The following is a 25,976-nucleotide window of genomic DNA, read 5'->3' as shown; positions in this document are numbered from 1 at the left end:
GAATGCTAAGAAGAAGTAAAGAGTCTCTTGATGAAGGTGAAAGAGGAAAATGAAAAAGTTGCTTAAAACTCAACATTTAAAAAAAAAAAAAAAACTAAAATCATGGCATCCAGATCCATCACTTCATGGCAGATAGATGGGGAAACAATGGAAACAGTGATAGATTTTATTTTCTTGGGCTCCAAAATCATTGCAGATGTGACTGCAGCCAAGAAATTAAAATGTTTGCTTCTTGTAAGAAAAGCTATGACAAACCCAGACAGTGTATTAAAAGGCAGAGACATTGCCAACGAAGTATAGTCAAAGCTATGGATTTTCTGGTAATCATGGATGGATGAGAGAGCTGGACCATAAAGAAGTCTGAGCAATGATGAATTGCTGCTTTTGAACTGTGGTGTTAGAGTAGACTCTGGAGAGTCCCTTGGACTGCAGGGAGATCAAGCCAGTCCATCCTAAAGGAAATAAACCCTGAATATTCATTGGAAGGACAGATGCTGAAGCTGAAACTCCAATACTTTGGCCACCTGCTGCATAGAGCTAAATCATTAGAATAGACCCTGATGCTGGAAAAGATTGAAGGCAGGAGGAGAAGGGGACGATAGAGGATGAGATGGTTGGATGGAATCACTGACTCAATGGACATGAGTTTGAGTAAGCTCTAGGAGTTGGCGATGGACAGGGAGCCCTGGTGTGCTGCAGTCCATGGGGTCACAAACAGTTAGACACGACTGAGTGACTGAACAACTATATGAGATCCTGAGGACAAAGATCTGCCTATCTTTCTCACAGCTGTATTTCCAGGACCCTAGACTGAGCTTGGTCTAGCATACAGTAGGTATTTAATAAATAATACTGCATCTCTCTTATTGCCAAAACTTCAGTAGGATATACTGAAATGAAGTGGAGGGAAACAGGATCTGCCTTGTGATGACCATCCTCATCTTGACCATCCTTGGCTCTACAAATAGTCCTGGCTGATGTGATCAGAACAACCAGGGATGTTAAAAAACCTTCAACAATTTTGATCTGACAATGGAAATAAACATGGAATTTCCATATTTTGTAGAGAAAATGAATAAGGTCCTTTAGTTTCTAGCTTTGAGAATTTAGTTTATGGCAATAATAATGAATTGCCCATCATTATTTTGTTTTTGTTTCACCAACTGGCAAGTTTTAGGTGAGCAAAATTAGAATCTGTGAAAGCTATTACAAATCAGAATCTTCGTTATTAACTCATTGGCCTTATTCTTCCTTTTTCTTTGCAACCTCATCTTCTTCTTTTCCATCCCCTTCCTTTTCTGCATCTATTTTAAATAATTATTTATAATGCAAAACCATGATTCATGTGGAGTTTAAACCTCAATGGAAATTTTGACTGTGCTACTTGAAGTTGATTCAAACTACAGAGGTACACAGTTAGTAACAGATAAAATTGCTTTTTTAATCTTAGAAAATATTTATAAGGTATTATTAAATTCAATTTAAAAAATAAACTAGAGGTTGTTAATAAAACAAATGGGCTAGGTTTCAAGTAATTTAATTTTTACTTTAATATTTAATATTTTAATGTAAATCATCTATATATCAATACAAGTTTTAAAAATAATTTTTTGAATTAAAATATACTTTTCATTAAACACAGGTTTCCCTGGTGGCACAGATGGTAAAAGCATCTGCCTGCAATGTGGGAGACCCGGGTTCGATCCCTGAGTCAGGAAGATACTCTGGAAAAGGAAATGGCAACCCACTCCAGTATTCTTGCCTGGGAAATTCCATGGATGGAGGAGCCTGGGGGGGCTACAGTCCATGGAGGCGCAAAGAGTCAGACATGACTGAGCGACTTCACTTTCACTTTCATTAAACACATATATACAAATAAAAGGCTTTTTTAATGTTTGTCACAATATGAAATGAAATGCTTTTACTTTGGAGGTCAGAAGTGAATTATGGTCAGAAGTATGTGTATATGTGCATACATACACACACACAGTGACAACTGGGCTGTTTGTATATGTCTGCCAAGTTCACTTATCACCTGATGATACATTAATAATTACACCAGTGATAATGATAACAATAAGAACAGTAGGTATTTGTGTAATTTTACCAAGTTCCAGGCAGGGTGCTTTACAAACGTTACTTAACCCAGTAACTAGTTAATTGTATATCAGGCAGCATGATCACAATCTTACAGATGACAAAACTGAGCCTTTGGTCAGTAAGAAGCAGAGCTGAAATTCACACACATGCTTGCAGACTTCTTTGCATACCACACGCTTGGAGTCTAATAATTGACACCTTTCCAATAATCTACTTAATGGTCTTCAAAAAGATTCCTAACAATCCAATCAATCCATTCATTCCCCAATAAACTAAATTTGCGATGGCAGAGCCTAATTTATTTAGACAAACACATTTTGCTAACAATTTGATAACATTATCCATTCTGCTTCGTTATGCTCTCTGATGGTATCTGTTGTTTTTACTGTGTTGTGTGGTCTGTCGTGTCCGACTTCTTGTGACCCCATGGACTATAGCCCATCAGGCTCCTCTGTCCATGGAATTTGCCAGGCAAGAATCCTGGAGTGGGTTGCCATGTCCTACTCCAGGAGATCTTCCCAACCCAGAGACTGAACACATGTCTCTTGCACCTCCTGCATTGACAGGCAGACTCTTTACTACTGTGCCACCTGGGAAGTGCTGATGGTTATCTATCCTCCTCAACTGAGTGAAATTAGGAAAGAAAACTCAGTAGGAGAGAAAAAATTGAAATATGAAATTGAATCATTTTCTCAGTAGGAGTCAATTCAACAAAGATCATCACTAGCCATGTATAAGGCACTGTGTAGAATACACACAGGACACTTGTCCTACCTTCAAATGGGTCATTGCTATTGATCATATCTGGAGGAGACACACACACACACACACACACACTTAGCGATGGCAAAGATAGGACCATTATCACCATTATTTATTGAGCACTCCCACTATATCCTAGGTGCTATTATAAGTATTTGCTATTAATTTAAAATCTCACACCAACTCCAATTATTATCCACATTTTATGGTTATACAACCAAAAGGTAAGAGACTCATTCTACATGACACATTAATAATTGGGGAAACATTCTTTGAATCAAAATTAGCTTTGTAGCAATGTGGTCCCCTATGGCTGTGCTGCCTTGCCCTAGGAAAGAATGTGATAGGTGTTGGAAAAAAAGGTAAATCATTGAATGAGCACATCAGACAAAATTGTAGCAATTATAAGAATAATTGCTAACCAAAACTAAATGATCATGATGTTATCCCATTAGTCAGTCTCCCATACTTTGCTGGAGTGAAAAATAGACTAAAAATGTACACCAGACTTATTCTAAAAATGTTATAAGCATGGGAACCATGTAGATGTGGTTCTAGTGCAGTGGGCTCTTATGGTCCTGGGCACCTGTAACTTATAGCCTCAAGGGAGGCCCTTGTACAACAGGAGAGTCTTGAGGTAGGAAGAAGAGAGGCATTTGATGGAAGACTGAGAAGTGGAAAGGTAGAGATGAGAAGGGAGGTGGTTTTGACTTATCCAAATAGCTATGCACCATTTTCTAAGAGCACAGTGATTGCTCAGGAATTATTATCAGTCCAAATTTCCCCAGCACCTGCCATGCCTTAAAGGAGCAATTGCAAAACAGCTGCCTCCAAATTCGAGCGGCTTTGTAGGTCTATACAACATTTTAAAATTCATTATTTAAATACACCTAAAGGAGGCTTGTCATTTTTTCTAGTTTCATGAGATATAATTGACATACAGCACTGTATAATGTGGGAAGCATAATGATATGACTTATATACATCAGAGCTCACTATTTTTAATCCCACTGTCTCCCTCTAATTTTATATAGGGCTAACCGTGTTTTTTTTTTTTTTTTTTTCACTAAGAGTTTTAAGTCTGGTCTCTGTAGCATTTGATTTCATAAACTCTGCTTTAAAGGTTTTCCAAGAAAAATTTAAGCATGAATAAAATGACCTTTCCAAAACATTGGTCAAATCATAAACGATCCCCGTTGAACAAGGTTCAAATAGAAGAGTTTATCAAAAAGTCACACAGATCTAGAGTTTATATACACCTGAAGGTTACGCTCATTCTACCTCTTGGAATTCAGCCACCAAAGCACTTTGGCCCTAATTGATCATATTTAGTGCCAGAAGCCTATTAGGAGCGAAAAGGGAGCCTGGAGCTATTTGCAATGAATGCAGACCAAGAGGCTGGTATAACAAAAAAATGTACGACAGCCATCATTTCTAAAAAACACAACTGAATGTACTAGTGGAGGTGAATAAGTGAGTGAGTGGAGTCGTGCCAAAGAGTTTACATCCAAACTATAGTCTGTCCAACACTCCACTTAACAGCAGCCAGGAAATGAGTGACAAACCTGCACTATAAGCCAAAACACCTCAAACGAAAATACTCCCTTTTCCTTAAATCCACATCTGCACTGCCTGTTTCAACGAAAAGGAGTTATTTTGCCTTAAAGACATAATACTAGAGTTAGTGTGTTTCTAACTGACTTATGGATCATTTAACTTAGTCATAACCAAAGCTTCACAAAAAGCATATACACGAGCACTAACAGTCCTTGATACGTTGAGGGAATAAAACAGGTCCTTAACTAAGCCATTCTGCCACATCACCAGTCCAACATGCTGAGACTGCTTTGTCCATGAAAAATTGAGAACAGATGCATCACTGAACACATTAAAGGCAAAGAAATGCAGAAACCAAAGGTTCATACTTCCATTTTAATGCTGAGCAGCACTGCATGAGTATGCAATAATGTATATCATGCTTGATGGATTATTCCCAAATTAAAGTAGAACCAGGATCACCACATGCATTTTTTCATTTATAGTATTCTGATGTAGAATTCACTTAGTATTTAATAACTTATCATAATGCAAAATAAAAGAGAAGAAACCACATTAGATTTGAAAAAATCAAGATTTTTTCCTACTCTAAATTTAACTCATATGAGGAAAAACCCCACAAATTGACTCCATTTGTAGTACTGTGTTCCATTTTGGCAACCACATTTTGAAAAGGGGTAGCAATAAACTGAATGAGAGTTAGTGACACTGCCAGGTGAGCAAGAGCCAATATGCTATGAACGACTCAAGGATTCGGAGATATTTAATCTATCCTAAAGGTAACACGTAGGCAAAATTATCCCAACTTCTCCCTGCGCTTCATCTGCAACACCCAGTCCTTCTGTCTCATTACTCATCATTAGTTCTTACTGCTTTTTAACTGTCACTTCCACCAGACTATCAACTCCAGGAGGGTCAAGGACCCTGTCTTCTTGCTTGCCTTTTGTCTACTACACCTATCAGAGTGTCTGATAATAAGCAGGAACTTTACGTGTGGGCATGTGCTCAGTTGCTTTGTGACCCCATGGACTATAGCCCGCCAGGCTCCTCTGTCCATGGAATTTTTCAGGCAAGAATATTAGCGTGGGTTGGCATTTCCTCCTCCAAGGAACTTTATATTGTTTTACTAATGAATGACTGAGTAAAGGAGATCCATGACCATGTATGACCCAACAACTAGACTTAACTACAAGGTAGAGTATACGTCAATATGAGGTTGAATATCTTCTAACAGAAGCATTTAAAGTTTAAAATGGCTGCCGAGGTGCAGCCTCGTGAGAGCAAAAATAAACATGGGTAGAGTAAGCAAAAATCAACCTTTGGGTCCTGAATTATATTCCAGTCTTTAAGATGCTTGCTAACTCTGAGGTTCTATGATTATACCATAGGTCATTCCCAAATTTGGGTCATAATTTAAACTAAAATTGGAACTCTTCTGTGATTGGAATTACATAGACAATTTCTCAAATATCACAAAGCTTCTCTTTGGCTGTACATTTATTTTGCTGAATCAAAGGGAAAACGGTATATGCTTTACTGTAAACAATTTTACTTTTTCTATTCACTGTGCTTTCTTTCCAAATGCTTGGGCCCCAAGCATTGATTGAACAGATCTAAAATGGCATTCCTCACTAAAGAAAATTTTGACATTTTGGCCACAAAGCAGGGACAAAGCATGCCACAGGCAATTAACACCGTTCAGTTTCACACCACTGAATTTAATCACAGAAAATGATCTCCAAACTTCATTTAACCAGTGTCTGCTTTTAATCATAGGGTGGTTACGCTACTTACCACAAAAGAATAATAAATCTTGAATCCAGGTTTAGCCACAAAGTAGTCATCAGACTTGAACGTTATTTTAATCTGGTTTGTTCTCGATATTATCCTTGGAGGAACTTCCTTGTGTCCACACCATCGTCCTCTAATAACAGTACTGGTTTCAGATATGTCTTCAACTTCTACAAAATCATACCTGGTACCAATTTAACATAAATAAGTTTTGATTAAAATAGACTTTGAAATTCATACTTTCATTGAGAAATTAAAACTAACATATGTGATTTCTTATGACCTATTATCTGAAATGAAGTTTAGAAGGAAAATCAGTTCTTGGATTAGATTTCTCAAATTCAAACTTCAACAATCTATTCTGAGGCAAAACTTTTATACGCTTTCAGCCTATTCTCCTTGAGTGAGTGAAAGTTGCTCAGTCGTGTCCGACTCTTTGTGACCCCATGGACTGTAGCCCACCAGGCTCCTCTGTCCATGGGATTCTCCAGGCCAGAATACTAGAGTGGGTTGCCATGCCCTCCTCCAGGGGATCTTCCCAACCCAGGGATCAAACCCAGGTCTTCTGCATTGCAGGGAGATTCTTTTTTTTTTTTTTTAATTGGAGGCTAATTACTTTACAACATTGTAGTGGTTTTTGCCATACACTTACATGAATCAGCCATGGGTGTACATATGTTCCCCATCCTTAACCCCCCTCCCACCTCCCTCCCCACCCCATCCTTCAGGGTCATCCCAGTGCACCAGCCCTGAGCACCCTGTCTCATGCATCGAACCTGGACAGGAGATCTGTTTCACATATGATAATATACATGTTTCAATGCTATTCTCTCAAATCGTCCCATCCTTGCCTTCCCCCACAGAGTCCAAAAGACTGTTCTTTATATCTGTGTCTCTGTTATCTCTCATATAGGATCACTGTTGCTATCTTTCTAAATTCCATATATATGTGTTAGTATACTGTATTGGTGTTTTTCTTTCTGAATTACTTCACTCTGTATAATAGGCTCCAGTCATCCATCTCATTAGAACTGGTTCAAATGCATTCTTTTTAATGGCTGAGTAATATTCCATTGTGTATCCCAGCTTTCTTATCCATTTGCCTCCTGATGGACATCTAGGTTGCTTCCATGTCCTAGCTACTGTAAACAGTGTGCGGGGAGATTTTTTACCATCTGAGCCAACAGGGAAGCCCAAGAATACTGGAATGGGTAGTCTATCCCTTCTCTAGGGGATCTTCCCAACCCAGGGATTGATCAGGGGTCTTCTGGATTGCAGGCAGATTCTTTACCAGTTGAGCTAACAGGGAAGCCTCATCAGATCAGACCAGATCAGTTGCTCAGTCGTGTCCGACTCTTTTCGACCCCATGAATTACAGCACGCCAGGCCTCCCTGTCCATCACCAGCTCCCGGAGTTCACTCAGACTCATGTCCATCAAGTCAGTGATGCCATCCAGCCATCTCATTCTCTGTCGTCCCCTTCTCCTCCTGCCCCCAATCCCTCCCAGCATCAGAGTCTTTTCCAATGAGTCAACTCTTCCCATGAGGTGGCCAAAGTACTGGACTTTCAGCTTTAGCATCATTCCTTCCAAAGAAATCCCAGGGCTGATCTCCTTCAGAATGGACTGGTTGGATCTCCTTGCAGTCCAAGGGACTCTCAAGAGTCTTCTCCAACACCACAGTTCAAAAGTGTCAATTCTTTGGCGCTCAGCCTACTTCACAGTCCAACTCTCACATCCATACATGACCACAGGAAAAACCATAGCCTTGACTAGACGAACCTTTGTTGGCAAAGTAATGTCTCTGCTTTTGAATATGCTATCTAGGTTGGTCATAACTTTCCTTCCAAGGAGCAAGCATCTTTTAATTTCATGGCTGCAGTCACCATCTGCTGTGATTTTGGAGCCCAGAAAAAGAAAGTCTGACACTGTTTCCACTGTTTCCCCATCTATTTCCCATGAAGTGGTGGGACCGGATGCCATGATCTTCGTTTTCTGAATGTTGAGCTTTAAGCCAACTTTTTCACTCTCCACTTTCACTTTCATCAAAAGGCTTTAGAGTTCCTCTTCACTTTCTGCCATAAGGGTGGTGTCATCTGCATATCTGAGGTTATTGATATTTTGGGAAGCCTCATAACTCTTCCTAAATTGTTAAAAATCAAAATAGACTACTTTCTGAGCATCTAGCTTATAAAGGTTTTCCTGGAGAAGCCAATAAATATAATCTCTTGTCATGTTTTAGGAGATGTAGCTCCAGTTGTGTGCATGTGTGCATGCTCAGTTGCTTCAGTCATGTCCCCTCTTTGATCCTATGGACTGCAGCCCTTCAGACACCTCTGTCCATGGGATTCTCCAGGCACGAATACTGGAGTTGGTTGCCAGGACCTCCTCCAGGGGATCTTCCCGACTCAGGGATTGAACAAGCATCTCCTGCATTACAGGCGGATACTTTACCGCTGAGCCACTGGGTAAGCCTGTAGCTTCAATTATATACCCACATGTTTACTATATCAAATTTTTAAACAAATTCCCATTTGGAATTAATTTACCACATCCAGCATTTCTGTAGGAAAGGAAATGGTCTATACCTACACAGCATGAAAAATCAACAATTTCATTGTAGAAAATAAATGATAAAATTATAAAATAAACAACTATTTTCTCTTTGTGGAACCTATCTTTTGGAAGGATTATATCATAAACAATGACATTTATCATAATCAAAAGCACATGCCTTTAGCAGTGATGTGCCCTAGCCAGTATTGAACATATCTGGGCTGTGTGTGAATGAGGGTAAGACCGTGGGTTCATCATTGACACTGGTCAGAGAAACAGAGAATTGCAGGATTGAACATCATTGACACTGGTCAGAGAAACAGAGAATTGCAGGATTGAAAAAGACAGGAGAGGCATTTTAGATATTCCATGCAGCCATTAGATCCTCAAAGTCCCTGCACAATATTCCACTCTTTCGTTGCAGAGTAAAACACGTTCAGAGACAGAATCACTTCTTCTGAGATACCCCACATCTTCAAACATTCTACTTGAGAGCTGAACTGTGTGCCTTTCAGTTCTGGTCCTCAGCACCCTGCCCTTCAGTCACCTTTTCCCCATATGACTTCAGATGCTAAAGTCACAGGGCACACGATGAACACTCAGGGCACACACTCAGGGTGAACAGTGGCAGAAATCTCATATCTACTTTATATTTTCCTGTCATGATTACCAAAAGGAGTCAGCATGAGAACCATCACATCTGAATATGAAGAAAACCCAATACGGTTTAACTAGTCTTCATACACCTCAGAGCTCTTATTGGATGGGGCAGGGTGATCTAAGAAGCAGGTAAGCATAATAAAATGCTGACTCAGTTTCATTGAAAATAGTCTATGGGGCCTTTATCTCCTTTGCCTCTGTTTCCTAATGAACAAAATAAGAAGGTTTATGTAATTTTACCAGCTGAATATCTCTTGAGCACTACGCAAATTAACTACTTGATATATGGTGGTTGGAAAGTGAAAAGTACTAAGATAGAATCATCATTAGAGCAATAAATATTACAATGTAGACATCAAGGAAGTTTTGCAACAGATGGGAAGAAACAACTTCATTTCATTTTATATACAATGTATGTGAATCATATTCACTACACTAAGCAAAAGTATACTTGAAACTTTAATAACACAAGAGGTCACTTTTGTCTTTTAGATAACCTATTAGCACAATTTTCATTCTCAAAGCTCCATTTTGGTTTTCAAGGAGGGTCCTGATCTCTTCCCCTTCTTCCTTTCTCCTCTGCCTCTTACTTCTCTACCTCCCTCTATAAATTTTTAGGAGCAACTTGATTTGATGAATGGTCTGGGGATCCTTTAGTCCATCCTAAAGGAAATCAACCCTGAATACTCATTGGAAGGACTGATGCTGAAACTGAAGCTCCAGTACTTTGGCCACCTGGTACAAAGAGCTGACTCATTGGAAAAGACCCTGATGCTGGGAAAGATTGAAGGCAGGAGGAGAAGGGGGTGACAGAGGATGACACGGTTAGATAGCATCAACGACTCAATGGACATGAATTTGAGCAAACTCCGGGACATGGTTAGGGACAGGGAGGCCTGGTGTGCTGCAGTCCATGGGGTTGCAAAGAGTTGGACACCACTTAGCAATTGACCAACAATTGGGGGAAAAGTCATCCTTAATTTCCTCTATTTTTAAGGTCAGGACGCCCAAAGGGTTTAGTCACTACCAGATCAAAACCCTGTGTGGGAGTGGAGACCAGTATCTCTTCAATGACATCATCTTTAATAATCTTTTAACACTGGCCTTGTTGTTTGTTTACATGATCTCTCTCTCTCTCCCTTTTTTTTAAGCACAGAAAATGAATTCTCCCTTTCAAGGTTGAAAAGACACAAGATCTCCTCAAGCTTATTCTCTCTGTAAATATTAACTGGCTCTTCCTGCATGTATTCATCTTTACTTTCCAGCATACATTAGCCTCTATGGTCCTAGAAAGTAATAGTGAGTGCTATTATTCTTGAAAAAAATAGCAACATAATAAAAACTGTCAGTGTAATAAACATGCAACAGAGGATAGCCAAATTTGAGGCACCTGATTTTTATTATTCAAAGTAAAATAAACCTACTGAAAGGATTTAGCAGTTTAGTAGTAGTTCATTGGCAATGCAGAACAAGTGCATACGGTAAAGTACAAGGAGGAAAAAAAAATCCTCTGCATCTTACACATGCTTATTAAAGGAATAAGATGCTGTGAGCAGACAATTTGAAGAACAGCAGCCAAGACTTGCTCTGAAAAATATGCTCAAAAGGGAGAAGACTATCTCAGTGCAGCTTTCATTTTCTACTGACCCTGAAATTGTAGGAAGAAACAGACCTCTGAGGAGGAGCACACTGGCCTTGGGAGCTTGTCTTCTCTCTTTTTACATGTATCTGAGGCCTTAAAATTATTATTTCAGGTAACGGCCTGGCAGGGTCCTCGCCATCACCCTCTCCCAGCGCTGGGTCAGTTCCTGGAGCCCAGCAGTGGGTACACTCCTCAAGTCCTGAGAAGCTCGCACTCGGGCCATGGGACATGGTTGCTGGTGACCTGGGAGACCAGATGTGTCCAGCTGCTCACAAAGGTGGTTCTAGGCCTGGCCCAGAAAAAAGAATCACCCTGATCCCCCTTCTCTGGAAGTCACACAGCCTGGCTCTGCCAGTTGCAAGAGTGAGCTTCTGTGAGTCTTGCCAGGTTACCAGGCCTCCACAGAGACTGTGCTTCAATTTATGTTGTACATTAGGACGGACATAAAGGCTTTCTGAAAAAGAAGTCACGTATTTTGGATAGGGCCCAAATGAGAACTTTGATGCAATGTTTTAAATCTTTTCTTCACCTGGAATTTTACCCTAATATGGATTTCATTTCACACTCACCTACAGATATCATTTTCGGCTTCCTCTAATCCAAACTGATTGTCAAAGGCTAGCTGTATCCTTGTTTTCTCCTGGGAGTGGAGCCGCCAGGTCAGAAGCAGGTTGCGAGGGTAGCTGTTTGGGAAGCGGGGACTCTGCACGTGGCCATGTCCTGTCACCTCGATGGTCTCGTCTCTTCGGTACAAGTCTGTGAGGTGATTGCTCTCTGTTAGTAGTCACAACTTGTAGAAATTAGTATGTTGCTCCAATTACAGGAAAGCAAAAAAAGAACAGTTTAAAACACATCACATTGCAAAGCACTTCTTGATTGTGTTTAAAAACATTAAGGCCAAATGGCAGCTTTGTGGTTAAACAAACAACATCCATGTTTTTTTCTACTACTCCTGTCTCCTCAATTCTTCATAAAGCTAGACTTGACTCCTAATATTTGATACTTTGGGAGCTCTCTTAACATTATTTTTGACAAGCAAAATTAACGATCATCTCAGAACTCAGACTCATTTCAATTGGAATTAAAATGAGCAAGTAATTTCAAATAGTTCATCTTTCCTTTTTCCATGTAATATAGCTGACCCTTGAGCAACACGGGTTTGAACTGTGTGGGTCTGTGAATTTTTTTTGATAAATATATATATATATATATATATATATATATATATACACACACACACACATACAATTGAAACAGGAGGGAAGGGGGAGAAGCAGGCAGGGCATGATATAACCATGATGAAGACTGGTTAGAACTAACTTTGTCCAAGATGTTGGAAGCATCAACTTGCAGTAGACCTAGTGCCTCATCTCATGCTTGCTAGCATGTTAAATGACACACCCATTGGCACCATGAGAATTTTGAGGCCAACCATAAAAGGTCAGATATTGTGCTGTGACCTAATTCCTGGAAATCCCTCCCTCTTCCCCCAAATAATTGGAATAATCCTCCCACTAATTAGCCTATGAAATTACCCAGTCCACAAAAAGTATCCACACTGTATACTGAGGCTCTCTTCTTGCTTTCTGAGATGGCCCACACTCTGCGAAGTGTGTCTGCCTTTAAAGACATCCATTTACTATCACTTCATCTCTGAATCCTTTCATGACAAAGCAAGAACCATAAATTCATCAGCAACATTATAAATGCACTTTCTCTTTTGACTTTCTTGACATTTTCTTTTTTCTAGTTCACTTTATTGTAGAATATATAATACACATAACATACAAAATATGTTAATCAACTGTTTAGCAGGAAGGCTTCTGGGGACTTCTATTGTGGGCCAGTGATAAAGTATCCACCTTCCAATGCAGGAGACATGGGTTCAATCCCTGGTCAGGGAACTCAGATACCACATGCCACAGTAACTAAGCCCACGCAACAACTAGAGAAGCCTACATGGCACAGTGAAGACCTAACACAGCTCAAAACCAACCAAACAAACAAAAGCCAAAGAGGGGGAAAAAAAGTAATGTTTTTGGCCAACAGTGAAGTATGAGTAAAGTTGGTTGTGGGTGCGGAGACAAAAGTTTTATGTGGGTTTTTGACTGTAGGGTGTGTGTGTATGTGTGTGAGTGTGCATGTTCTTAGTTGCGCAGTGGTGTCTGACTCTTTGCCATCCCATGGACTGTAGCCCACCAGGCTCCTCTCTCTATGGGATTTTCCTGGCAAGAATACCGGAGTGGGTTGTGTCAACTACAAATTGGTGTTTGCCAAGAACATTTGCCACCTGCCTCTGCAGAGACTGAATCCTGTGCTGCTGCAGCTGTTGAACCTCAACATGCCCTGAAGGCAGTTCAGGGTGGACAGTGAGGCACTCTGCGCTCCAGGGAAACTGGGGAACAGGTCTTTAGATAGTCAGATATTTCCAGAAACTGATTTCATGATTTAAATCCATGCATCTCCTCACATCTAGAAAAGCATTAAATCCCTTCATGGTGACATCAGCTTCTTGTGACTAACAGAAAACCTTTTGTAAAGTAAGTACTTGACTGCTCTGAATTCCCCCTTCAAAACATCTTATACATTGACCTTCCCCACTGCCTTTTTTGAACAATTCCTTAGAGGTATCTGAGGTGCTGTCTCCTGGGCTGCAGTCTTCATTTTGCCCCATTAAAACTTAACTTGCAAGTCTCACTTTGCATCTTGTTAGTCAACAGTTGCCATGCCCTTTTCCTGGGGACCTTTCTGACCCAGGGATCAAACTTGCACCTCCTGCGCTGCAGGAGGATTCTTTACTGCTGAGCCAGGGGGAAGCCCCGGTAAGGTACTGGCATCCCTAAACCTCACTTTGTTCACAGATCAACTGTACAAACACATTTTTTTTTCATTGACAGAGGAACAGTATATCGTCAATGATTAGCACAGGAGGTACTCAATAAATATTGCTGAATGAATGAATGAGTGAGTGAAACAAGTGAGTGAAAAGCAAATTAAAGACTCTCATGATATTTAATGACCATGTATTTTTTAATCAAATGGCATTTTCCAGTTGTTTCTCCCTCATAAAAGATTATAATTTTTGGCCTTCATTGTTGCTGACTTAAAATAGTTCCAATTCTAATTCTATTTTCCATATATTGTATAATAAAGAACTTGTCTGATCTTTGTCCTGGGTTCCTCAAAAGGAACTTCTAATCCCTTAGAGTTCCGAAGTGACTTTATTATTTATAGTAGGCCCTTGGGGCCAAACCTGATTTTATGCTGATGGGGTGATTCACTGTGGGCCCCTAAGTAGTTTCAGGATGGGGACTGGCTATGATAGAAAGACTAAACACGTGACTTTCAGCTCTGACACCAGTCTGACTTCCCAACCTCCCCGAGGTAAGGTGTCTTGGAGTCTTAGCCTATTGCCAGTGAGCCAATCAATCATATCTATAGAATGAAACTCTTATAAAAACTCTGGTCACTGTGGCTTGGGGGAGTTTCCTGGTTCATGACACACACATATGCTGGGAGGGTGACATATCCTGAGGACATGAAGCTTCATGCTTGAATCTTCCCAGACCTCTCCCTAAGTGTCTCTTTGTTTGGCTGGTCCTGATTTGTATCCTTTATCATAAAACTGTAGTTATAACTACAGTGTTTTCTTGAATTCTCTAAGTTTTTCTAGCAAATTATCAAGTCTGAGGGGCTTATAGGAAGCCCTCAGTTTAACTGTGAATTGGTAAGGAGTATGGGTAACCTGGGTACCTCACAATTTTCAGCAGGTGACTGAAGATCAGTCTTGGGACCTGGGCTCTTAACCAGTGACATCTGACCTAACTGCAGGTGGTCTGCATGAGAATTGCACTGCTCAGTGGGCCCATTTTTCCTATCTCCCAGTGTCCAGAGTTCTTTGCATTTTAGATTTTGACATTTTAGGCCCCTCTGTAAGCAGAACTGCAGCCACAGTCTATTTGCGTCCTCCCACAGAGAGTTGACTCCGAAGCCTATAATTCAGTGAGCCTGGTCAGGGAGGCCTAAATTGCTGGTGGAAACCACTGAAAGATTGGGCTGCGGAGGGTGGTTGTTAAAGCTTCCAAAATAAGACAAAGGGGATGAACAAGGAGTCAGCATGTGAGATGCAAAGGCTTCTCTCCCTTTTACAAACATTCTGATATGGATGAGAATTTCAATTTTTCTTTGCTTTTTTTTTTTTTTTTGACTAATTCAGTGTTTAGTGTTTTGTGCTTGCCCGGCTAGCTTTTGTGTGGGAGACAGCCTTAGGAAGAGCAAAAGTAGCTAGAGGAGCAGACGTCCCTAGTCCCAGCCTCTTGCCCAGGAGACCAGAGCACCAACTCTGCAGTCATGTTCCATGCTCTGGTCCCAAGTTTGATGCTCTTAACTATCTGTAACAGAAGGTAGTTTTCCTTCTTAGCCTGAAATTTGCTAGAGGCAATTTTAGATCCTTTGCTATCTATAATCACTTTGACTTCTGAATCACATTGTTTATATATAATTTATAACCTCATGCCAAACTCAGGGCTATTCTTGGCAGAAGAGCTGTGATGATTTATAGAGATAACTCCGAAGTGTTATATACAAAGTCACATTCCTCAATGAAGGCATTTACTTTGGTGTTCCAATAATAACTAGCACAGTATGTCAGGAACTCCTCCAGTAAGTTGTTTAAATTCATTACTACATTTAATCCTCACAACAACTGTATGCAATTAGTAATATCCCCACTTCACAAAGAAGGCTCAGAGAGTTCAAGAAACTTATGACCTCAGGGCATAAAGCAGGTGATGAAATCAATATCTGACCCTAGACTATCTTCAGCGGAGAAGGCAATGGCACCCCACTCCAGTACTCTTGCCTGGAAAATCCCATGGATGGAGGAGCCTGGAAGGCTGCAGTCCATGGGTTTGCTGAGTGTTGGACATGACTGAGTGACTTCACTTTCACTTTTCACTTTCATGCATTGGAGAAGGAAATGGCAACCCACTCCAGTGTTCTTGCCTAGAGAATCCCAGGGACAGGAAGTCTGACGGGTTCCTGTCTATGGGGTCACACAGAGTCGGACACGACTGAAGTGACTTAGCAGCAGCAGCAGCAGACTATATTCAGAGCACACATTCTTAACCAGAACACTGTATGAGTTGTTAAACTACAAAAATATGAAATATATCATTTTTCATAGGAATAATTTTGACTTATGTTTTACATGGCAAGAATATAAGTTCTTATTTTACATTTTAATACAGAAAGAGGTTCACATAGTCATTAATTTGGGTTATGAATTTGATGCCTTTAAAAACGTGAATTAAAATGAAAGAAAAAGCCAAAATGTTTTTATTCTGTCCCTAACTCTTTGGCAAACTGAGTTCGCCCAACCAAGTATCCCTGGAGCTCATTAAATCCTTGGAGACACTATCACTTACTTTGGGATTCATCTTGAACAACTGTTGTTCTCAGAGTGTGATCCCCAAGATCAGCATCATCAGCTGGGAATTTGTCGGAAATGCAAATTATCAGACCTTATCCCAGACCTACTAAAGCAGAAACGCTGGGGGTGGAGCCCAGCACTATTATTTTAACAAGGCCTCCAGGTGATTCTGAGCTCCCTAAACTGCGAGAACCACTGACCATATCATTCTTTCTACTCTTGTGCTTCTCATTCTTGACTTCCCAGGCTCCTTCACTGCCTTGCTTGACTCTATATCTCATATATGAATTTTCATCTTACCTCCCTGCCTGATGACCTGTCTTGGGCTCACTTTCCTGTCTTTGACCTTGAAACATTCTAGAGGACATCATATTATACAAATACAGAATGAACTAGGGTAAGAACTATCTACTTTGGAAATTACCTTATCTAACGTTTCCCATTTCATGGAACAGTCACTCTTGGTCCCAGTAGACACATCTGGTAACCTACTGCTTCAAGTTATGTTTAAGGAGGAATGAAATCACAAATAATGGTTTATTTTTTCTTCTCAGATCATAATATTATCTACAACAGCATGAGATCTAAATGGTAAATGCTGTTATTAAAGTAAGAATTAAAATACTTCATCAGTGATTCCATAGGAATAAACGGTGATCTCTGCAGACTGTGGCACCTCACACAAATTCAGTGGAACATACAGGCATACTCATTTGCTCCACTGTCTCTCTAAGACATCCAGGAGCCGGTATCATGACTGTTAGCCACAAACCCAACATACTATAACTATAAGCCAAAAGAAAAGAATGGTCATTGGTTCAGGAAATTCCCAATATGCAAAGGGATTTATTATAAAATTTCATTTGTAAAATGGTTATTTCACAATCATACAATATATCAGATGAACAATGTTTGATGAGCATGTAGTTAAGTGTTATATAAACCAAACTGCTGCTGCCAGAGAACCACATTACAACCACTTAATTTTTGTGGGGTGCAATATACTTTACAAGCATCCAATTTTTAAGTCTACCATAAGTTGATAAAAAGTAAATATTGCAGTAATTACCACTGCTTTCATTCTGTTTTTTATTTTAAATTTAATTTTGTTATATTACTTTAACAGGTAATGAAACCAACACACAGAAGTTAAAGTGATTTGTTCTAAGTGAAGAGAACGGAAGGCTGGCTGGTATATGGAAGAGTGAAGTTTTGAATGAAGCTACATCATGTTGGTGACTTTCTTCACTATAATCAACAGTAGCATCAGACGCAACATGTCATCTTTCTGGCTTCTGTTTCCTAAACTAATAGTTTAGGGGCTGAATAATATGACATTTAAGATTCTTTTCAGGTCCAAATGACAGGACACCTCAAAGATTTTCCTTCAAGAAGGCAGAACTGCCAGTGGTTTGACTGACAAATGTGAGGCAATAATGAGACCAAGGAACCTGAAATCCAAAATCTTCAGCGGGATAAACACTTTTCCCATCTATCAGTGATTGTATATATAGTTGTATACTATCATCTAAAATAGGTGTACAAATGGATATTTTATCAATTGCTGTTCAAACATATGTATGAAAATCTTTATTATTAACAAGAAAAGTGCCCCAGGCACATAACTGGCCACTTAGCCCCTCAACTTGTGCTGAATACATTATGGAGGAATGTAAATAAATCCTTTAAAATAGATGCAATGTATTCTATCTTGCTTTTTTATTTTTTATTTTTTTTAAATTTTATTTTATTTTTAAACTTTACATAATTGTATTAGTTTTGCCAAATATCAAAATGAAAAGGTTTCTGCTTGAAGCTGGTTGGGTACAGGGACTTAAAGTTACTAAAAGATGCTTTATAATTTTTTTGAAAGTTTCACAGAAAAGTTAAAAAAAATCACATGCAGAATATTATATATCTTGAGGGAAAGGACAATGTCTTGTTTACCAAGGTAACCTCAGAACCTCACCAGTCTGGGCACATGGAGACTTTCAAAACAGAGCTGTTAAATACATACATGGATGGAAGGTTACTGTGAATAATGAATAGGCAGAATTCTAAAGGCTGAAAAGCATTTTGCAGTAAGATAATAAATAAAAGGCAGTTTAAAATGCCCCGATAGTTTATTTCTAAGTGTGCCTGATGTTTGTGGGAACACATCTTGCACAAACGTTCAAGGACTATTTTAGAAAGAGTTACATTGAAATGATCCTGCTTGCCATGCAGTTCAGACATTAATTTTGAAAGAACTGCCTCTTTTTATGCACTATTTCCAGCAAGACATGTACCACCAAGCTCAGCAGAGTCGGTCTACACCACTCTTTAAAAACCTGAGACCAGGATGGGGAACACATGTACACCTGTGGTGGATTCATTTTGATATTTGGCAAAACTAATACAATTACGTAAAGTTTAAAAATAAAATTAAATTAAAAAAAAAAGAAAATGTTGATACAATTGAAAAAAATAAAATAAAATAAAATAAAAACCTGAGACCAAGAAAGAAGAACAATGCTGGACAAAAGCGGGAGAGATTGTTGCTGTAGTTGGGATCTACTCTCAGATGGAGCAAGCGGTGGATGAAAATCGGTTGACTGACAAGTCTCCCAAAGTTCTCGTCTTATGCAGCCATCTAATTTAAAATAGAAAGTTCAGCAAGGCTAATCAACAGTGAGACCTGTGACTGACTAATGCCTGATTATTATTACTACTAACTACCTCTAATCTTTGTACTCTCCCTCAACGAATCACAGCATTGTATACAAAAGTATCTTAGAACCCAAATTAGTACCTTCATCAGTGAGACAGCGCACAATGTATTGCTGAAAAGGGAAAACAAAACAAGGGAGTGGTGGAGAACATGAAAGACGTAGGGCAAGAGTCCCTAATTTTAAAATGAATGTCAATTAGTAGAACAGGCCATAAAACATAATTATTAGAACAGACCAACTGGGATTAAACTGAATTTTTGTGGATACTTTTTCATAAATTATCTCCTAACTTAAAAAGCAAAGGGTTGGCTCACTCTGTGAACTGCTAAAGGTGAAAATTAGACTTTGTTAACAATGTTAGTTTAAAAATCAGTGTGAAAGCATTTTCAACATTCTTTTCCTCAATGTTTCTTAAGGCACTGAAGCTTGCAATCAAGGAACTAATTTCCTCCAGGGACTGCTAGTGGGCCAATTTTCATTAAGGAGTTTTGGGTTAACATCTGACACACGGTCTTGGAAAGACCCAGTCTTCCAAAAGCCTATATAACAGCTTTAAAAACAACCATCCCCCGTGATCACTCTGCTTTTAAGCAACTCAAGGGCAAAGCCGATTAAGCATCAGGATTTATTTAGAATTCTCTAGCAAAGATTTTTCTAAGAACTCAGTAGTAATACAAAACCTTTCTGTTTATAAAGATTTGAGGATGAGGGAGTTGGTTGTTTGCCACTTACATATCCCTTTTTAAAAATTATAATTCCTTTTCACACAAAGTATTAGTGTTATATAAACAACATTCCTTAGAGTGACAATGTGGAGACAATATTTTTGTAATCAATTGAAAATTCCCTGAACTCAAAATTCTTCTTCTTTAAAAATCTGAGTCCATCAAAAAAGAAAGAAAGAAAAAAAAGAGTATCACAATGTTTGCTTGAACATTTTCCAGTTATAATTACCAGGGGGTAGTAATGCCCATATTGATGCTTATTATTCCTCACCTCACAAAATCTCTTAATGAACAAAGGTTTGTCTTATTATTGTACAACAGTGAGCAATTACACTCTTTCTTTCAAAACCATTTGTATTTTATAGGTAGCTAGAGAAGTGGTTGAGGCTTTCTTGGTAGCTCAGATGGTAAAAAATCTCCCTGCAATGCAGAAGACCTGGGTTTGATCCCAGGAAAGGACACGGCAATGCACTCCAGCATTCTTGCCCGGAGAATTCCATGGACAAGAGGAGCCCAGTGGGCTATAGTCTATGGGTTGCAAAGAGTCAGACACAACTGAGTGACTAACACACACACACATAGAAGTGATTATCAAATTCTATTAAAATGGAAATTATTTTTGGTCTAAGTTTTTTGAAAATTGAAATCAGTGAAAATAATGATTGCAATAAAATAAACATGCTATATTTTATCACACTACTGTTGTTCAATTACTAAGTCATGTCTGACTCTTTGTGACCCCACGGACTGTAGCCTTCCAGGTTCCCCTGTCCATGGGATTCCCAGCAAACATACTGCAGTGGGTTGCCATTACTCCAGGGCATCTTCCAAATCCAGGGACTGAACCTGCCTCTTCTGCGTGTCCTGCAGTAGCCGGTGGATTCTTTACCACTGAAGCACAAGGGAAGCCATTTTTATCACTTTAGGATAATTCAAATTAATTAATTCTCTGGTAATTCTTCTTATGCTATCGTCTCTCTGTGTTGGGATGTTGTTTACCATGTAAAGGATGTGAAAAAAATGAGACAATAACGTTCAGAACTGTGGCAGAGGGGGAAGGGACTGTAGAGCAGGACAGAAAACACTATAGATGAGGCTGCTGAACAGCAAGATCTTTTCAACCATACCAACTTAACACCCAGAAAACAAGACAACCCTAATGACAAAAAATATCTGCTTTCCCAGTGCCAACATAACAAAGAATCGGACATGACTGAGTGACTGAACTGAACTGAACACAGTTCTGATATATAGGAAAGTAACAGGCAAAATTAAAAAAAAAAAATGTTCCCAGAAAGTAGATTTAGTATTTTTTCTAGAAAACACTTATTATAGGAAAACTAACACTTTTACAAACATTGTGAAGGAAAGCTACTTAAAGTATGACCTTTGTTTATTCACAAAAAGTGAGAATTTTCTGAAATTATTTTATAGGGTAAGTTTCTGGAGGAAGTAATCAGTTCAACAAAGCTAATATGGAATGGAATAGTGTGCAACAGAATGATCTTGCAATACCCTAATAATTAGAAACTTGATTTGTATTCAAAGACAAAACAGTTTGCTAATCACACCTGACTAAAGAGTTCATCAATTCTTAAGAGAAAACTAATTGGGAGTTAATATAAGAATCACATGGTTTATTATCTGTGGTTTATATATATATATATATATAATTATATTATCAAAATATAAATTAACCTATTACTTAACATGTATATTAGTTATATCTAATATAATATATAGATATTAGAAATATGCAGATCAATGTATGCACGTGTACTAAGTCTCTTCAGTCGTGTCTGAGTCTTTGCAACGCTATGGTCTGTAGCCCGCCAGGCTCCTCTGTCCATGGGATTCCCCAGGCAAGAGTACTGGAGTGGGTTGCCATGCCCTCTTCCAGAGGATCTTCCCAACCCAGGGGTCGAATCTTCCTCTCTTAAGTCTCCTGCACTGGTAGGCGGGTTCTTTACCATGATTGCCACCTAGGAAGCCTCTTTATATATCTATAATTGAACTTAAATGCTTATTAAACTATATGACTGTCGTATTATTTATAGATTCAGTCATTTTTCAATATCAAAGTTCACTGAATTCCAGAACACTTAATTCACATATTAATATTTCAAATTGGAGGTATAACTTATGAATACTGTTGAAGGTGACTGTCCAGGTGTTAGAACATAGAGCAAATTGGGAAACAACTGTCATAGCTTTTGTGTGTGCGAATCTAGCAACATATAGGAAGTAACTGTTAATCTGATTTCAGTCTCAGATATTTTCACTGGTAGCACCATATGTAGAGATGAATTATAGCTTATATTTGGATATCTCATTGTCATTCAAAAAGCCTTTATCAACATTGCACTATGATGCATCACTAAAATAAAGTTTTTACGTATATAACTGAGTACAAAAAAGATATTAAATGTAAATACAATAAAGTAATGGTATCTCATCCTCATTTTCTTATAAAGAATAATCAAGTGCTTTAGAGAACCAAAGCTGAGAAGATGTATGCAAGTAAATAAAGCTGAATTTTGATTTGTCATTGAGATTCAAGGAAACAAATTCTCTTTTTCAGACAATGAAAATAAAGTCAGGAATTACTATACATCTCAGAATAGGTCAAAGAATTGTCAAAGCTATGAGATATTAATGCAAACAATTCATGTACTCTGATGTTGATAAACACCTATACATTAAAAGCTGGTGGCTTTTAAGACAATTGTTTAACATACATAAATCATTTATATTAAAAGTTCTTCAAGCTAGACTTCAGCAGTATGTGAACCGGAAACTTCCAGATGTACAAAATGGGTTTTGAAAATGCAGAGAAAAGAGAGATTAAATTACCAATATCTATTGGATCATAGAGAAAGAGGGAATTCCAGAAAAAATATCTACTTATGCTTCATTGACTATGCTAAAGCCTTTGGTTCTGTGGATCACAACAAACTGCAAAATTCTTAAAGATATGGGAATACCAGACCACTTTATCTGTCTCCTGAGAAACCTGTATGTGGGTCAACAAGCAACAGTTAGAACTGGACGTGGAGCTACTCATTGGTTAGAAATTGGGAAAGGAGTATGTCAAAGCTCTATATTGTCACCCTGCTTATTAAACTTCTTTGCAGAGTACATTATGTAAAATGCCAGGCTGAATGAATCAAAGCTAGAATCAAAATTGCTGGGAGAAATATCAACAACCTCAGATATGCAGATGATACCACGTTAATAGCAGAAAGCAAAGAGGAACTAAAGAGCCTCGTGGTGAAGGTGAAAGAGGAGAGTGAAAAAGCTGGCTTAAAACTCAGCATTAAAAGAACTAAGACCATGGCTTCTGGTCCTACCACTTCATGGCAAATAGAAGGGGAAAGAGGAAGCCATGACACATTTTTTTCCCCTGGACTCCAAAATCACTGCAGACGGTTACTGCAGCCATGAAATCAGAAGATGCTTGCTCCTTGGAAGTAAAGCTATGACAAACCTAGATAGCATGCTGAAAAGCAGAGACATCACTTTGCCAACAAACATCCATATAGTCAAAGCTATGGTTTTTCCAGTAGTCATGTATGGATGTGAGAGTTGGGCCATAAAGAAGGCTGAGTGCTGAGGAATTGATGCCTTTGAATTATGGTGCTGGAGAAGACTCTTGATAGTCCTTTGGCCTGCAAGGAGATCAAACCAGTAAATCCTAAAGGAAATCAACCCTGAATATTCACTGGAAGGACTGGTGTTGAATCTGAAGCTCCAATAACTTGGCCACCTGATGCAAAGAGACGACTCATTGGAAAAAACCCTGATGTTGGGGAAGATTGAAGGCTAAAGAAGGGGGCAGCAGAGGATGAGATGGTTAGATAGTATCACCGACTCAATGGACATGAATTTGAGCAAACTCCAGGAGACAGTGAAGGAAAGGGGAGTCTAGTGTAATGCAGTCTATGGGGTCTCAAAGAGTCAGATGGGATTTAGTAAGTGAGCAACAAGAAAAACTAATATGAAAAATGATACAATTTATTAAACAAAAAATGCAGATGAATGCCCAGTATTCAATATTTTTAAAATTCTTTTGGTTCCCTAAAAGTAGTAAGCTAAGCGTGTTAAGACCTTTCTATCTCTCTTTTACACACACATTCATACACACACACACACACACACGTTACAAGAAAGATCATGTTACCTTAAAACTATGTATCTATGTGGAAGGACTAATAATTTGAAGACTTTTGAGACAATAAAAAGAAAGCCTTGTGGTAAGATAATAAGTAAAATAGATATTTTACTTTAATGGACAAATTCACGCTATTATTTTTTTTTTTTAAAGAGTTTTGTCTACTTTCAATGTGAATCTCTTTTCCTCACAAAAGCTACTACTAGATCAACGTTGGGTCTTACAATGGACAGATTTTAGAGTGGTTGAGACTTTGGTTTCCTAATCAAATCTCATACTATAGATTCCCTTCAATATTGTTACTGTTGAGAAGGCTCACCATGGATTCTTCCCTTGACCTACACATAGTAATACAGTAGTACTTGTCACGAGAGGTGAAATCATGCTGGTGTAAATCTCAGTGGTTTTAACAATAAAATTTTATTTCTTGCTCGTATTTCACATCCACTTTGGGTCAGTGGGGCCCTGTGCCTGTGTTCTTACTCTGGGACCAGAGCTAATGAGGCTCATTGTAAAATTAACATTATAGCAGAGAGAAATCAGGATATGAAGAATTGCCCATTGGTTTTTTAAATACTTCTGTTTACGTATCACAGACTAAAGCTAATCACATGGCCAGACCTTAACTTCTACCAGAGTGGGTAACTGAAAGAAAAGGAGGACTGGAAATCAATGACCAATGCCAGTCACCCCTGCAGTGTTTCCTTGGTGCCCATACACTGACATGATGGCTTGACTCACCTTGTTTTCCAGCTGGGAGCACTATCTATGCATGTTCTAAATACTATCTCATTGTTATTTTACTCTAAACCATTGCAGTGATCGTGGGAGACATGGTCAGTAGGGAAAGATGAGTAGATGATTCATAGAGGACAACTTTATTACTACAAAGGAAGAAAAATTGTTGTGGGGTGCCAGAAAACATATTTGAGTAAGCAGTCTTGATTTTCTTCAGAACGTGTCTGTTAGAGATGGCAAATAGTTTCCCCAGTAGGTAAATTAAAAGGTAATGGCTTCCTGCAGCATGATCTTAAAAAGGGTTCTGAACTTGTTTCTGTAGGAAATGGGAAAAAAATGGAAATGATGAACACAGTCTAGTACAGGGACAGAGACAGAATGGTGTCCCTCGCTTCTGTGCATGTGTGCTGAGTCACTCAGTCATGACTGACTCTTTGTGACCCTATGGACTGTAGCCTGCCAGGCTCCCCTGTCCATGGGATCCTCCAGGCAAAAATACCAGAGTGGGTCTCCATGCTCTCCTCCAGGGGATCTCCCCAACCCAGAGTTCGAACCCACATCTCCTGCATTACAGGTAGATTTTTTACTGTATGAACCAACAGGGAAGCTGCCCTTGTTTATACCATTCCCTTTAACACTGAATCATATTTTAAGTCTCCTTGTTACCCTATATTTAGCTTTTCTCTTACTTGTTCAAAAAAATTATGAATTTCTGGATAGCACTATCATTTATAGTGGGGACCTGATAAATACTACTTGAATGAATATTTGCTTGGGAATAATGTAGGAAAACTGTGTGGTTTACCTGTCCAGAAACAAAGAAATCTCTGGGCAAATTAAAGTTATATAATAGCCAGGACATGAAAGCAACCTAGATGTCCATCAGCAGATGAACGGATAAGAAAGCTGTGGTACATATACACAATGGAATATTACTCAGCCATTAAAAAGAATACATTTGAATCAGTTCTAATGAGGTGGATGAAACTGGAGCCTATTATACAGAGTGAAGTAAGCCAGAAAGAAAAACACCAATACAGTATACTAACACATATATATGGAATTTAGAAAGATGGTAACAATAACCCTGTATACGAGACAGCAAAAGAGACACTGATGTATAGAACAGTCTT

General features: G+C 38.9%; 1 protein-coding gene across 3 annotated transcripts in view; it reads right to left on the bottom strand.

The window, feature by feature from the left end:
* Positions 1–25,976, bottom strand: part of PDGFD (platelet derived growth factor D) — a 278,186-nt gene that overhangs the window by 86,422 nt on the left and 165,788 nt on the right. For 2 of the 3 annotated variants that reach the window (XM_070803296.1, XM_019975522.2), the window contains exons 2-3: positions 11,637–11,841; positions 6,214–6,394 (exon numbers count right to left, since the gene is read on the bottom strand). In XM_070803296.1, the coding sequence (XP_070659397.1) occupies positions 6,214–6,394; positions 11,637–11,841 (386 nt within the window). The remainder of the gene's footprint in view (positions 1–6,213; positions 6,395–11,636; positions 11,842–25,976) is intronic. The other variant, XM_019975523.2, reaches the window with a different exon arrangement.

Source organism: Bos indicus, chromosome 15 (assembly GCF_029378745.1).
Source record: "Bos indicus isolate NIAB-ARS_2022 breed Sahiwal x Tharparkar chromosome 15, NIAB-ARS_B.indTharparkar_mat_pri_1.0, whole genome shotgun sequence".
Classification (NCBI taxonomy): domain Eukaryota; kingdom Metazoa; phylum Chordata; class Mammalia; order Artiodactyla; family Bovidae; genus Bos; species Bos indicus.
The sequence above is the reverse complement of the archived record's forward strand: the minus strand, read 5'-3'. Positions and strand labels throughout refer to the sequence as shown.